Source organism: Thermobia domestica, chromosome 4 (genome assembly GCF_964235325.1).
Source record: "Thermobia domestica chromosome 4, izTheDome1.hap1.1, whole genome shotgun sequence".
Classification (NCBI taxonomy): domain Eukaryota; kingdom Metazoa; phylum Arthropoda; class Insecta; order Zygentoma; family Lepismatidae; genus Thermobia; species Thermobia domestica.
In genome coordinates, this window is record NC_137457.1 from 10,376,324 (window position 1) to 10,391,929 (window position 15,606).

Sequence of the window (15,606 nt, forward strand, 5' to 3'; positions counted from 1 at the left end):
GATATGAAAAAGTGCAGAACTTTTATTAAACACCTACAGGGACATGTGTTTAAAAGTAAATGCAGACATAGCTAAATACACGAAAATTCGCCATGATTGTAACATCACAAATTATACGTTAAAATATAAAGTAATATTTTCAACGAAGTACGTACTTTCAAACACATGGATTATATCTAGGATCCACATCACCAAATCCATATCTACAAAGAAATTAAATTCGATTCAAATCAGGGAATTTGTTTTACTATTCAGTCCAATCTCTTTTACCCTCGCAAATTCTATCGATGAATTTAAGCTTAACATATTTGAAATGATAATTCTGTCTGTTGTGTTGTATGGCTACGAAACATTGTAGCCTATTTTAAAGGATGAACGCAGACTGAAAGTATGATATTTGAGAATAAAATTTCTGACTCGAGCATTCAGACTCAAGAGAGACGTGAACGGAGGATGTCGGAAACTTTATAACAAGAAACTGTATAATTTCTAGCGTTTGGCAAACGTTGTTACGATCATTAAGTCTAGGAGCCTCCAATGAACAGGTTACATAGTCAGAATGGAATAAAGTAGAAATCCTTTCAAAATTTTTAACTGGAAATTTAGTTGAAAATAGGTCATTAGGAAAACCTAGGCACAAATGGGAGGATAATATTAAGATAAGTCTCCTTTTAAAAACTGAATTCAGTTGTCTAAGAGTAGAAATCAACACAGAGCTTTTGAGGATGTTGCATTGAACTTTCAAGTTCTATATAGCACAAGGTTAGCTGATTATAAAACTCTGAGCAGTAATGCAAGTGTATTCTCAATTTGAGCACTTCTTTTAATGTTTCCATATTAAGGTGACTTTTCTTTCTTCAGTCCAGTATATGTTCATTAGACTAAAGATATGTTTGGACCAAAAGGAACCATTTTAAAATCCGAAACTTTTAGATATTTTGAGAAATGTCGGGACAGCTAGCAGCAAACCAAGAATGTCCCTGTAATTCTGGGATGTCTGGTCAACCTGAGCCGTTTCAGATGCTATTTTTCAGTTGTTAAACACTCATTTAAACCACAAGTCACCCTTTCTGTGCTCTACTAGATATATAGATAAATAGGTTAAAATTAAAAAATAAATAAATAAATAAATAAATAAATAAATGCAAAAAGCTAGTGCTCACCGTAAATCAAGGTACTCTTTTAAGAAGCACTTTTGGCAATTACGATTTCCATCATCAGCTTAAAACAGTTCGAAATGATTTTAAAAGTATGAAGCACACAACTTCCTAACAAACAAATGTTAACATACGTTACTAGCCTCTTACTGATCACTGTTCACTGTTTTTGTTCACTGTGTAGTGACTATTAAGTAGCTAGTAACATGTGTTGTCATTTGTTTAACAAGAAGTTGTGTATTTCATATTTTTAAATTCATTTCGAACTGTTTTAATTCATTCTGATGATGGAAACAGTGAAGTACTTCTTAAACGAGTACTTTGATTTGCGGAGAGCACTAGCTTTTTACTTATATATATTCTAAATACGAGAGTCAGTCAAGAAGTTAGTTGCACTGCTTCAGAATGTTAAACAGGATAGAAATTTTACAATAGCTTTATTTGTTTCGTAAAGTTCCATTCACAATTTACTTTTCAACGTAATTACCTCCGTTATTTAAACATTTGTCGAGGCGTGGTATAAGTTTTTCTATGCCTTCTGCAAAGAAATCCCGTCCAATGCCCTATAACCATGCACACTCCGGTGAGAAATACGCAATTCATTTGCGATTTTTGTCTATTGTTATGCGTATGTTTTCAAGAATGCATTCATTCACGCGAGCAGCGATTTCCGGATTTGCCTCAGTTGATAGTCTTCCCTCGCACTCAGCATCGTCAATATCTGTACATCCGTTCTCAAACATGTTGCACTACTTAGCAATAGCTTGATATGACATTGCATTTACACCATACTTCATGCAACTGTCGATAAATTTCAGTTCTGTTACACGTTTTCTCCCAGAAAAAACGAATCACTGCACACCTTTTCAGTTTGGAGGCCTCTTGCAGCTGTCGAGACATGTTTACGACTGATTATCAGAACACCTCCACTTGCCTCGTGAAAGCCGTTATGTCACACGATACAGTTACATGTCTGCAGTGTTGCCACGCAGTTTCATCAAAATAACCTTTGACCGAAAATATTTAAGAAGGAATACAACTAACTTTCTAACTGAACCACGTATAATCACCGCTCGCAATACACAGTGATAGGTTAGAATTTTCTTTTGGAAAGAACACTCATGGAACCCAAGATAATGATAAGAGTATCAACTTCACCAGAAGACGATAACAGCTTTTATCGCAATTTACATAAAGATTTTAAAACTGTTGTTTCACACATAGTTACTTTTCTTCGTTTATCTCGTTTTGTAGGGAGCGGAGGTAAGTACATACCTACAATATTAACGTACTTTGGATAGCATTCGATACGAGGGTGTCTACTAAAACTCCAAAATAAAATATCGTGACTTTTTCGTGACCTTTACTTTACCAAACCATAAAATTTTGTAGCATTTTCAAGAGCAAATTTGGGTGCGAATTAGGCCGAATTTTCATACATGCGATAGAAGCGTGCTTTGCTTGAAATTTGGTAGCATCACAAGCCAATCAGACACATTTTTGGTACTGAATTTTGACATTTTACACAACAAAATTTTCCAGTTTGTACTTATATTTGTACAGATTCAAAAAATCGTGACCCAAAAGCTAAATTTCGTGACTTTTTCTTCACTTTCATGCCTGTTTTCTGATTTCGTGACTTTCTTTATGACTTTCGTAACTTTCGTGACCGATAGACACCCTGGATACTGATATATGTTACTGGACTTACATATTCTATTCATTAAGTTGTTACTAAATTTATACATTAGGTTTATTCCAATCGTGGAGTAAATATCCTATATTTAATTTATATTGCACAGTCGTCACATACGCACACATAGACAAAAGTAAAAGTTTTGTGCATAGGACTCCAGAGTATGAATTCGATGTATTTTCCTACACAGAATCCAATTCGCGAAACCCGAGATCATTGACCGTGTTAATTTTTTCATGGGCAAAAAATTTGAGCGATTTTGGTTAGGGAGGACAGACGGTTTTCGTCCATAAAACAAACCTGACACATCAATCGTCCTGGTGTTTCAAAATTTGGATTCTGTGTAACAATAAACATGGAATCCATATCCTCGGGAGCTTTTTTATGGCTGCTGTGTTACGTGTATCCTCGTTATCTAAAATCGCTAAAGTTTTTTTTCGCTCGTAAAAAGGAATTGATACGGTCAATCGTCCTGGGGTTTCGAAATTTGGATTCTGTGTAACAATATACATGGAATCTATACCCTGAGGTAGCTGAGCAGAACTTTTTTATGGCTGCTATGTTACGTGTATCCTCGTTATCTAAAATCGCTAAAGTTTTTCGCTCATAAAAAGGAATTGATACGGTCAATCGTCCTGGGGTTTCGAAATTTGGATTCTGTGTAGCAATATACATGGAATCTATACCCTGAGGTAGCTGAGCAGAACTTTTTTTTATGGCTGCTGTGTTACGTGTATCCTCGTTATCTAAAATCGCTAAAGTTTTTTTTCGCTCGTAAAAAGGAATTGATACGGTCAATAGTCCTGGGGTTTCAAAATTTGGATTCTGTGTAACAATATACATGGAATCTATACCCTGAGGTAGCTGAGCAGAACTTTTTTATGGCTGTGTTATGTGTACCCTGTTTATCTAAAATCGCTAAAGTTTTTCGTCCATATAAAGGAATTGACACGATCAATGGTCCTGGGGTTTCAAAATTTGGATTCTGTGTAACAATAAACATGGAATCTATATCCTCGGGAGCTGAGCAGAACTTTCTTATGGCTGCTGTGTTACGTGTATCCTCGTTATCTAAAATCGCTAAAGTTTTTCGCTCATAAAAAGGAATTGATACGGTCAATCGTCCTGGGGTTTCGAAATTTGGATTCTGTGTAACAATATACATGGAATCTATACCCTGAGGAAGCTGAGCAGAACTTTTTTTTATGGCTGCTGTGTTACGTGTATCCTCGTTATCTAAAATCGCTAAAGTTTTTCGCTCATAACAAAATATTGACATGATCGATCTTCCTGGGGTTTCAAAATTTGGATTCTGTGTAATAAAATACATCGAATACATACCCTAGGGACCTGTACCCAGAACTTTTACTTTGTGGTGTATGTGTGTGTGTGGCTGTGTTATTCGACTATTATATTTTTCTTCCTATTGTTGTTAATAATGGTTCGTGGCAGAGTCAATCAGTTTCTTAATACCCCAATGAAATTTAATCCTGATATTTTTCAGCAGGCAGAACGAAGATGTTACATGTTTTCACAAATTAGTTGGGTACTATTCACTAGATGTTAGTATTCATTTTTTAAGACAGGAATTAGTAGGTAAAATTTCAGAAATCATTTGTTACTCAAATGAACGTCGGGAATAAGCCATAAAGCTGTAACATGATAAAACCACTAGGATCAAGGTTGTACCATAGTTTTATTATTTATTGTTAACAGCTAGAAAGGTTAGTGAATGTTTTAGATATAAGGAGAATGTACTCGTCCATCTTGATGGTGGATTCTAGCTTATTATTATTGTTATTAGTTATTCTGCTTTTTGCAGGTCCTGGGGCTAACGAGTTTTTGTTTTTTTCCTGGAAATGTTTCTTCCACGTTTCTCGATCTTCAGCTTCCCCTTTTAACTTCCAATATTTTCTCCTATCTTTCAAATCATCGATCAACTGTGTTCTTCTTCTTCTTCCTACTCCTTGCGTTCCTTCCATCTTTCCTTCTATGGTGATATGAAAAAGACAATTTCTTCGCAAGACATGTCGAATCTAATTGGCCTTCCAACGAAGGAAGCTGGCTAGAAGCGTTCTCTTCTCTCCTATCCGTTTTAAAACATCCTCGTTTGTTTCTCCCTCTGTCCATTTTATCTTCTCCATATTCCTCCAACACCACATTTCGAAGCTCTCTAAATATTTCTTCTCAAACTTCCGTAATGTCCAAGTCTCTGAACTATAAAGTCCAATGCTCCATATATAGCACTTCACCAACTTCTTAAGTCCAATATTGAGCCTGTTAGTTAAGAGTGATATTTTCTAGTTGAATGCTTCTTTAGCTATGGCAATTTTGGACCTAATCTCTTTGGTACAGTAAGCGTCTCTCGTTAAAATACTTCCCAGATACTTAAAATTATCGACCTCTTCAAATTCTCTTTGTTTTACTCTAACTCGTAACGGCGCGTTTTAACGGGATATTTTCTCATGATTTTCGATTTTTTCGATGTTGATTCCAGCTTATTATGTTCAAATTTTAGATGTAATGAACATGCTTGCTGGTAGCAGATCTGACTTCTCTCACGGCAGAACGACCATTAGCTTGGTATCCGAGTATCCGAGCTTTTCTATTTCTTTAAATTAAACGTTTATAAGGAAGAATGTTAAGTGTTACTTCTGTGTTTCTGGTATATCGTTAGTGTGTTACTTTCGTTGCATGTGTGTACGATTTGGTGAGACTTTTGTGGGTTTCTAATTTTAACTGAAAAGCATTTTCGAAGAAATAACAAGAAGCATCGTTTTATTTGACATAATTTTACAATAATCATGATACAAGATTAGATAGATTAGATTAGATAGATTACATTAAAGATTAGATTAGATAGATTAAAGATTAAATTAGATATATTAGATTAGATAGATTAAAGATTAGATTAGATAGATTAAAGATTAAATTTTCAGATAGCATACTTCATTTTCTTCCGTATCTTTCATAGAAATCCAAAGTTTGACAACAGATGTCGTTATATAACGTTGTTGGTTAAATACGAGGACGGAAGAAAGCATCCAATTTTCAAAAGTTTGCTAGAAGGAAATACCATCCGTATTACCAATTATTATTAATATATTTCTGGTAGATACTGTAATAGACATTTTTAAATAAAAATAGTCTTACTTCGTACCTCAGTTTTTATTTACTTCTACGGTTTCAATGTTTTCTTTCACCTTCTTCAGTGGCGCCTAAAAATTGTTAAATTAGACGCATTGTTAAGATTCCTAACTTTTCTGTGGAACTCTTCTCAGAAAAAAAAGTTAGCTTCACTCCTCAAGAATTTATTTTTATTTTATTTTATTTTATTTTATTTTTATCTTCTTATTTTTATTTATTTATCTACATATATATTTTTTTATTTTGAAAAAAATGTGTATTGTACAGTTAGATATTCACTTTTAGACGTCACCGAAGAACGACTCAGTAAACACCGAAACCGTATCAGTAAATCACATAAATTCGAAGTACAAGGCAGGACTGTTCTTCTTCATAATGTAATGAATATTTTCGGTGCAACAGAGTTTTAATGTGATTTTAGCTGGTGGCGGAGCTGGTGCCGGAGCTGGTTCAGTTGGCTGGAATGGTGGTGGAACTGGACCAGGAGCAGGAGCAGGAGCCGGGGCAGGTGCAGGGGCAACTGGAAGACCCGGATGGACTGGACCCGGTGCAGGTGCAGGTGCAGGAGCTGGAGCTGGGGCTGGGGCTGGACCACATGCTAGGCCAGGACCAGGTTGGAATCCTGGTAATAATGGACCTGGTTCCGGAATTGGAGCTGGAGCTGGAAGTGCTGCAAATGGAAGTCAAAGACGTAATTGGAATCCTTCGGCTGGTGGAGCACCAATAGGAGTAGGTGGTCCTGGTAGACCTGGTGGTTGGCATCCACCTGGACCAGGTGCCGGTGCTGGAGCTGGAGCCGGAGCAGGTTCTGCTGGTGGTGGACCATGGGGTTCCGCAGGTGGACCAGGCTTACCAGTTTATGGACGTCCTGGATATACAGGTTTACTATTTAATTGTATTACTTTTCTTTAATGATCGAGTTGTTTACGTAAATTAACATCTAAAATTTTAATAGCAGTTACATCCCACTCAGTTACTGAATCCTCAAAAACTCATAAGCAATGATTGAAACCAAATACGTATTAACATGCAAATAACGTTGCAACGTATTTAAATAACTAATACTTTTCTAATCATAGTGTATACTTAGTTATTAAAATGAAGATGAATCGTAACTCTTTCAATAGCTTCAGGTTATCTTCATTACACGTTAACTCCTGATGAAGATAACATTAAGTTATTGAAACTGTTGACGACTTATTTTAATTTTAATAAGTAAGTATATACTCTGGTCAAAAAAGTATTAATTATTTAAGTAATAGTTCCAGAATCAATATGGATGAAGTTATAGCGACTAGTAAGTACCTAAAAAAATGTCGAAAAAAAACCTTATAACGACTCCGAAGGGACCGTAAATTTACGGTCGTTATAGCCGATAGTAGCACATACTGAGTTTTCCTTTATTTGCTCAAAAATTTCGTCTATAAGTTTTAGACTGTACACTTATATGGCTAATGAACAGAATAAAGCTAAAACTTTTTTTTTTTTAAAAAAAATAAAGTAACTGAAATACAGTACATACAATACAAAATTTGTGGAGTGGGATTGAAGAGGATTAAATCTTCAATCTCTTTGTGGTCGGATGATCTGGCCCGCTTGATTATTAAAGAATTTTGTTCAAAAAGAGACGGTATTTTCTATCTGTCCTCCCAAATTTTAGGGCAGCGGTAGTTCAGTGGTAGAGCTTTCAAATCTGATGCATGGGGTCCCTGGTTCGATACCAGGTCACGCCAAGTGAGCTTTGTGATGAACTAATACCGTATGCATGGGTTTTCTCGGGTTCTCCCGTTTTCTTTCACTTTCTTCGTTCTGCTATTTCATTCATTTCTCATCATCACCGTCTCCTTTAGCCTATCTGGCATAACCGTGGGACGTAAAATTCAAAGATTTCGATTTTTCATTTTTTCCCTCCAAATTGTAGAAAGTGTTGAGTGTGATAGATCTTGATGATGACGTTTGTTCTCTGTTTTCTAATCGCCATATTATGTGTGACCTTTCTTCGATATTAAGCATTTTCCTTTTCTGTTGCGACATCTTCAGAGCGATGCTTGCCTTGACTATTTAACAGACACACTGTTTTGATATCTATAATATACTGAAAACAAAAGTTTGAAAATAAACCTTGCATTGTTGTCAGCAATCTCCAAATACGTAACAAACAAAAATCAACATTGAACGTTATAGTCAATACATTTCTCCGATAATGTGATAAAAATAAGTCGTTTTATACGAAATGTTGTAATAAGCAATGTCGTACTAAATGATATTTTAAATTCAGTTTTTATATAGAGTGTAGATGGAACCGTTATACTCAGTACGTAGTTAAAAGCAATGTTGTTATATCTGGTTTTGACTGTACTTTGTTTGTAATGAGAACACGCTCTGCGGTTTGATAAGACAACTATTATCAGAAATTTGTTCCTTCGGCGACTGACAGCTATTAAGTATCGTCATTTGCATTCACTCAACAATAAATCTGAAAGGAACGGAAAGGCACTTGGAACAGTTTTTGGAGTTAGCTGCTTACGTATATATAAATATAAATCAAATCCCTTGCCATGTTAATATTGAAAGAGGTTCTTGTTACGGTTACAACTTAGTTGATAAACTTGCGGGACTTTAGTCTGTTGTATAAGTTATATTGATGTGTGTGCTTCATGATTTCAAAGAAGTGGGGTGTTATTGTCTCCTTGTTTATGTTTAAAATTTCAGTTTTTATATTTTGAATTAAAGATATATTGAAAATCACACCTTTAATTTTACGGAAGTCCATCATAAACAGAGTCGACAATTGTTGTGATATTCTTTATGTCACACGATAATTAAATTATTATGCACCAGATATTCTTTATGTCACACGATAATTAAATGATTATGCACCAGATATTCTTTATGTCACACGATAATTAAATGATTATGCACCAGATATTCTTTATGTCACACGATAATTAAATGATTATGCACCAGATATTCTTTATGTCACACGATAATTAAATGATTATGCACCAGATATTCTTTATGTCACACAATAATTAAATTATTATGCACCAGGCAGGACTCTTGAGCTTTCCATTTGGATCTCCAGATTAATATTCCTCGAGATTTACCTGTGAAACCATTTCAGAGACTTCGTATCCTAAGCTAGAATTCACAACGTTTGCTTTCTTCAATAAAGAATAATGTATTTGTCTATCACAACATTACTAGATGAGCTCTTTCGTGGCTAAGCCGTTAGCGTACGCACCTTTGGCGTGGGAGGCCCGGGTTCGATTCCCGGTGGGAGCTCAGGTGGTTCGGATTCCACATTAATCAATATGTCCCGTTTTATATAGCCTCGCTGCTGCAAGGAACTTTAAACTCAAAATCACTCAACTCAACTCAACTTTACTAGATATTGGTTCAGGTTCATAAGAACTAGGCAAAACAACTTGCTTTGTTAATTCGTCATACCACCATATTAAGCATATAAAGATCACCAATATCGCTTATCTCCTTAAAGATAAAATGATTCTAGAACCCATCTCATATTAAATTATAGTCTTAAAACAAAACGAGTGCTGAGCTTTTCTCATTTAAAATTTTCGTTTCAGATTCTAAATCTCCCCTATGATACTCATATTCCGTCAGATACTATTCCTAATATCGCCATCCAACATATGATATTTAATCATGCAGCAGTTTCAAAATGTAAAGATGTATCTAGAATTTTGTTCAGAATACTCATCAGGGTGGGCCGAAAAATACTTTTTTTGGAATTTCGATTGTCGGGTTTTGGAAAAAATTGCCCCGTGTTAGTGGTAGTCAACATACAAAACTTGGATTTTTTGGGTCAACCCCTTCCTTTGCCTCATAGGAACACTGTCGCATCTCACTTTTATTTTCGGCCCCAGAGCGCTTCAATGTGAAAAAGAACGAAAGGTTATAGCTGTGCAGCACAATTTTCTTCGTAACGTCGTGCGGGTTGCATAGCTGCAGCTATAAAATATTCAAGTTCCACGAGGCAAAGGAAAGGGATGACCAAAAAGATCCAAATTTTCTGTGTAGACTACCACTAACACGGGACAACTTTTCCACCACCCGGCCAATCGAAAATTAAAACAAAAATGGCTGTGGAGCATAATTTTCTTCGTAATTTCGTACGGGTGGCATAGCTGCAGCTATAAAAATATTCAAGTCCGATGAGGCACAGGAAGGGGTTGACGAAAAAAATCCAAATTTTGTGTGTTGTCTACCACTAACACGAGGCAACTTTTCCGCAACCCGGCCAATCGAAATTCCAAAAAAAAAAAAAAAAAAAAAAAAAAAAAGTTTTTTTTCGGCCCACCCTAATACTCATATTCCTTCAGATACTATTCCTAATATCGCCATCCAACATAATATTTAATCGTGCAGCAGTTTCAAAATGTAAGATGTATCTAGAATTTTGTTCAGAATACTCATAATGTCTGTTGATCACCTTAAATTTCTTAAATGATTGAAGAATATGAAAGAAAAACTACTAAATTTAATATTTTTGGGGTCATCTTTATAAGCACTAAAAGTTTCACACTGCAAAGGAATAGGTTAGAAAATGTTTCTTAAAGTGTGGTTCGCGAGAAGTTTCTCCTTTTATTTATAAAAATTTCTTTTGATGCAGACACATATATTGTGAAGTACTATTCAGAAAACGAAAATTGGAAGCATTTGTTAATGAGGTGAAAAGTAAGTGGTTACTCAGAGTCGTGCCCTGTTATATAGTCAGTAGAGATAATGAGTTTCAAAATCTGTCATGGATATGGCATTACGTCGGGAGTGGTGTTAGCTCTGTCTTGCCTTTCTCTTTGCTCACAATTTTATATGATATAGTCAGCGCCGAATAAGCTAAACAGGCTATAGCTTAGGGCCTCACTCTTTTGGGGGGCCCCGAAAAAATTAAAGAAAAAACTGGCGGTAATGTAATTTCAAAATAATAAAATAAGAACATACGATAAAACGCACATACAACAACGGTATTTTGTATTATGTACTAATTTGTTATGAAAGGGGCCCTGTTTTTCAGCTTGGCTTGTAATTGGAGCATGTTTCTCAGCCCCGCTTGTGATGGAATGGGGCCACATGTAACCCAGCGCCACATGTAATCGAGCCGTTTCCCAGCCCCGCTAGTAATAGTGGCGCCATCTGCAATAGCTTAGGACCCCATCAAACCTAAATCCGACATTGGATACAGTTAATGAGAAAGAAATTTACATTACGCTTGCTCGATCGTCACCGACTGATATTCTCGTACCGACAGGACTATTATATTCATAAATATACATTACAATTTAATTTGAAAATGATACATTTACGATAGACATAAAATAAACCAACTAAATTTTGATTTATTAAACTTTAAGCATCGAGCTCTATTCTGCAAGATTCATGGTCGCTCGATGTGTTCATAACATCACCAAATAAATTTCATGTTAATCACTCATACGGACTATTATTGAACAAACTGGAATTAGATTTAGAAAATTTAATTGCTTTGAAACACACCACCATCGTCACGTAGAATGTCAATATGCATTTGAATAAAAGCAGGTGGGCCATAAAATACTTTTTATTATTTAATGTGGGTTGTAGTAACAACAAGTTTCAGAACCACTGGGTTGGAATACTCATATAGCTTAAATGGCAAGGAAAATGAGTGGTATGTTGTTTTACAAGATTTGACAATAGAAACAAGTTGTTCTTTTCTTAGGTGGCTTGTTGCGCCTATCCAAAGTGCTGATTTTTTTCTTGATTCTTGTATTTTTTTTTTATTTATATAAACAAGAACTTTATTCTCGAAATCTATTGCCAGTCGTAAATTTCAGACAACTAAAAATATGAGAATACAAAGCACCGAAATGCTTATGCAAAGACTAGCTTTCATGAGAATGATTTTTTTTCAACCTTGGAAGAAATATAATAGAGCAGAAGTTTTAAAACTGAATTGACGGCGAGCCTCTTTGATGAGAAAAATAATTCGAAGCTAAATTCAATTTTCTTTGTTGGTCTCATTCAAAACGCGGAGTTATCCGAACAATATGCTCTCACTCACTGAATCTCAGAAAAGATCAAGATCCTTTTTTTTTTTTTTTTTTTTTACAAGGATTTATATTGCAATGTTCTGTAGGTAGAGTCTAAATAATGTACACGGAAATTCAATCCTTCACTTTTCTATTATATAAAAAGAATGTGTTATATTTTTTATATATATTTGCTAGAAGGAACATGCGGATGAAATACTATATTGCTCTAAAGACCTTAATGAAAAAAATATTTTCATGCCATCTGCTACTTTCCAATTGTTATGTGTTTCTATCAAGAAAATGTCTGTTGGAAGCCCTCAATCACCAAGTGATCTCCATATGACCAAACATATGAAAGAACAATGATAATTTTATGCCTTTCTTTCCAGAAACTATGTTTATAAGCTGGATAAAGTTTACATTTGGAGACAGTAATGAGGATAATGGTTTCTATTATTGTAACCAACATTTCTTTGCTAATATCTAGGATGCATTAAGCTAAGGGAATATTAGGTTGGGTGATTTTTTTTAAAAAAACTCGCGGGTTTCATTTGAGTCTAAAATTTCTAACTGAAGTCCGATTTTCATGCGGTTTGTGACAAATGATCAAGGAAGGATGGAAGATTTTATGGCACAATGTTTACTGGTTTAAGTTCATCCGGGATAATATCGATCACGCCTCAAGAGAAACAGCAAATTTTCGCCAGTGTACTTTACTGTTGGAATGAGGTTTTGAATTTCTGAAGCAAAATTGCAAAATGCAAATTAAGTGTTAGTGGCAACAAACATAAATAACGTGTTGAATAGCTACAGCCGGTTTCTTGCGACAAACGACGGAGAGATTTCTTGGGCGACCTAAGGAGTCGATAACTGATATCTTCTACAACACCCGAATCCGGGGACCGATACTTACCTGTCTCACTCAGAAGCGATCTTGTTTCTTCCAATTTATTCACTATAGCGATCATATTATGTTCGTATATGGGGCAGAACGTGAGGCAAATTTGTTCCTAAATTGCCCTTTATGTAGCAACAATAGATTCCAATTCCCAAAAGCTTTTAACGATAAACTCATGTTGCTCCATAGAGTACACTATTCTCACTGCGTCCTGATCATACCCACACAGTAGCACAGAACTGAACAGCACAATTCCCGATACAACGGCCTAGTTTCCTGTATCTTATTGACCTTGGTGAGGTTGCCATCTAACGAAAAGAACTCAAATCTTCACACAGCACCGCACTTCATTTCAATTGTAAGGTTCACTGCCGACTATTGCTGTTTTTATTGAGGCGTGGCCGATATCTCAGATGAATTTAAACCAGTAAACATAGTTTCATAAATCTTCCATCCTTCCTTGATCATTTGCCACAAACCGCTTGAAAATGGGACTTCAGTTAGAAATTCTAGACCCAAATGAAATATGTGAGTTTTAAAGAATCATCCTATACATTTTAAATGGCACGTGGAGAGCTACCGTTAAAGTCAGCGTAATTAAGAGATTGATTCTATTAACGAATTTGGCCTGTCTAATCGCTCTAGATGTTTATTGCAAACAACGGAATTTAAAAATTCGGATTCGTCCAAAAGTTATTGTGTGGAGCAACGTAGTAGTACTAACAATACAATCTTAATAGTGTCACTGCGTGATCCAAGTAGTCATCTTTGAGAAACAGATTTTAACTAACTATCTAACTCTATGGCCTGTGGAACCCGGAGGTTCAATGCCGCATTCACATAAGCTCTCCATTAACTTCTATTCTTAACCAACTGGATCCAGTTTCTACTTTATATTCCTATCTCAGCGAGATCCATCTTAATATTATCCTCCTATCTACACCTAGGTATTAATAATAGACGTTTCTCGATTGGGTTCCCAATCAAACCTTTGAAAGCGTTCCTGCTTTCGTTCATTCTAGCTACATGACCTGCCCACCTGAACTTCCTAGATTTGATGACCCTAACAATGTTTGGTATACGATATAAATTATGCAGTGCCTCGTTGTGAAGTTTCCACCGTTCCCCATTCCCGTTCCTCTTGGGTCCGGATATTCTTCTTAGCATTTTATTCTCAAATACTTCCAGTCTGCGTTTTTCCCTTAAAGTAAGCGACCATATTTCGCAACCATGTAGAACAACAGGCATGATTATCATCGTATATATTTTAAGCTTCAAATTCCTTGACAATTCACGACGACAAAATATTTTGAACTGAATAACAGTAGTTCCCTACTTTTAGTCGACATCTAATTTATTCATGAATATGGTTTTCGACTGTGAATATTGATCTTAGATACTTGAAAGTATCCACTTTATCAAAAGAATTATTTGATACTTCGACACATCCAAAATTTGCACTATTACTTTCCCAGAGAACTTCCATGTGTTTAGTATTTTCTGCATTTACTTCCAAACTCATGTTCCTGCATACGTTTAATAAGGCCTCTGCATTTCTTTCTATTGTTTTCTTATCATCCCCAATCACATTTACATCATTAGTATACGCCACAACTTGTGAATACCGTTCAGCTTTCGGCCCTGGTTGCTATCTTTGATTTTCTTTATAGCGTACCCCAAAACAAAGTTAAATAATAATGGCGATAACGCATCTCCTTGTTTCGGGCCATTCTCGACGTGGAAGCTCGGGGACAAGAATTTTCCTACTCGGACTTTACTTTTGGATTCATTTAAACACATTTTAATTAATCTAACTAACTTTTCCTGTATTCCGAATTCTGCAAGAATGTTGTTCAAAGTTTCCCTAGAACCACATTTTATAGACACAAAATTGTCAACATTTAATATACATATTCCTGAGGTAAAATTACAATACAAGATAAAGCAACATAATTTAATAGTGTTTTATAAATATACAATTTGATTGTTTGCTCCATTTGTATTAGAATGAAATTTAAATATTCTTAAGTAATGTGTAATTTTCTATACAAAATTATATTCTATATATCTACCAAATAAATATGACTTATTTTTTTTATTTCTCTTTCAGGCGCAAGAAGAGGTATAGCACCATCATTGGTTTAGTAATGTGATACAGTAACTTTGTTTCTAAGCAATCGGTAAACCATAAGTGATACAGCAGTGCTATCACCAAAGACATATTGATTAACAACTGAAAAAGACGATTTCATTCTAATAGTGTCAACAAACTTGTATGTAGTTATATCTATTTACAAAAACATAGTACAAAATAGACAACTTTCCATTGGAACATTCCGGGAATTAGTAAACATTGCAATGATTCTGTGTATCACTTTAAAATTAAGTAAATTTATCAAAATGCAAAAATTATTTATAAAATTTGGAAGAAATTGATTTTCTAAATAAATATTGAGTTTCTAAATAAATACATTTTATTGTTTATAAATTTATTTCTCAGAAATAAAAAGATATCATAACACTGCAACCGTTGTTAGTTAATAGGGGCTATTTATTGCATTTTTTCTATTAATTATACCAAAGATTCTGTATAAGTTTACAAGGTAAAAAAAAAGGAATGTCTCTATTATTCAATTTAAAGTTTCAAAATACGAAATAGAACAGAAAACTTTA

At 35.0% G+C, this 15,606-nt stretch overlaps 1 protein-coding gene across 6 annotated transcripts in view; it reads left to right on the forward strand.

Annotated features, from left to right (window-relative positions):
• LOC145683708 (uncharacterized) overlaps positions 1-15,401 on the forward strand; it is a 179,682-nt gene extending 164,281 nt beyond the window's left edge. For all 6 annotated transcript variants that reach the window (XM_081755150.1, XM_081755153.1, XM_081755155.1 and 3 more), the window contains 2 exons: positions 6,422-6,880; positions 15,044-15,401. In XM_081755150.1, coding sequence (XP_081611276.1) covers positions 6,422-6,880; positions 15,044-15,078 — 494 coding nt within the window. In that variant the 3' untranslated portion in view covers positions 15,079-15,401. The remainder of the gene's footprint in view (positions 1-6,421; positions 6,881-15,043) is intronic.
• The last annotated feature ends 205 nt before the right edge of the window (positions 15,402-15,606 follow it).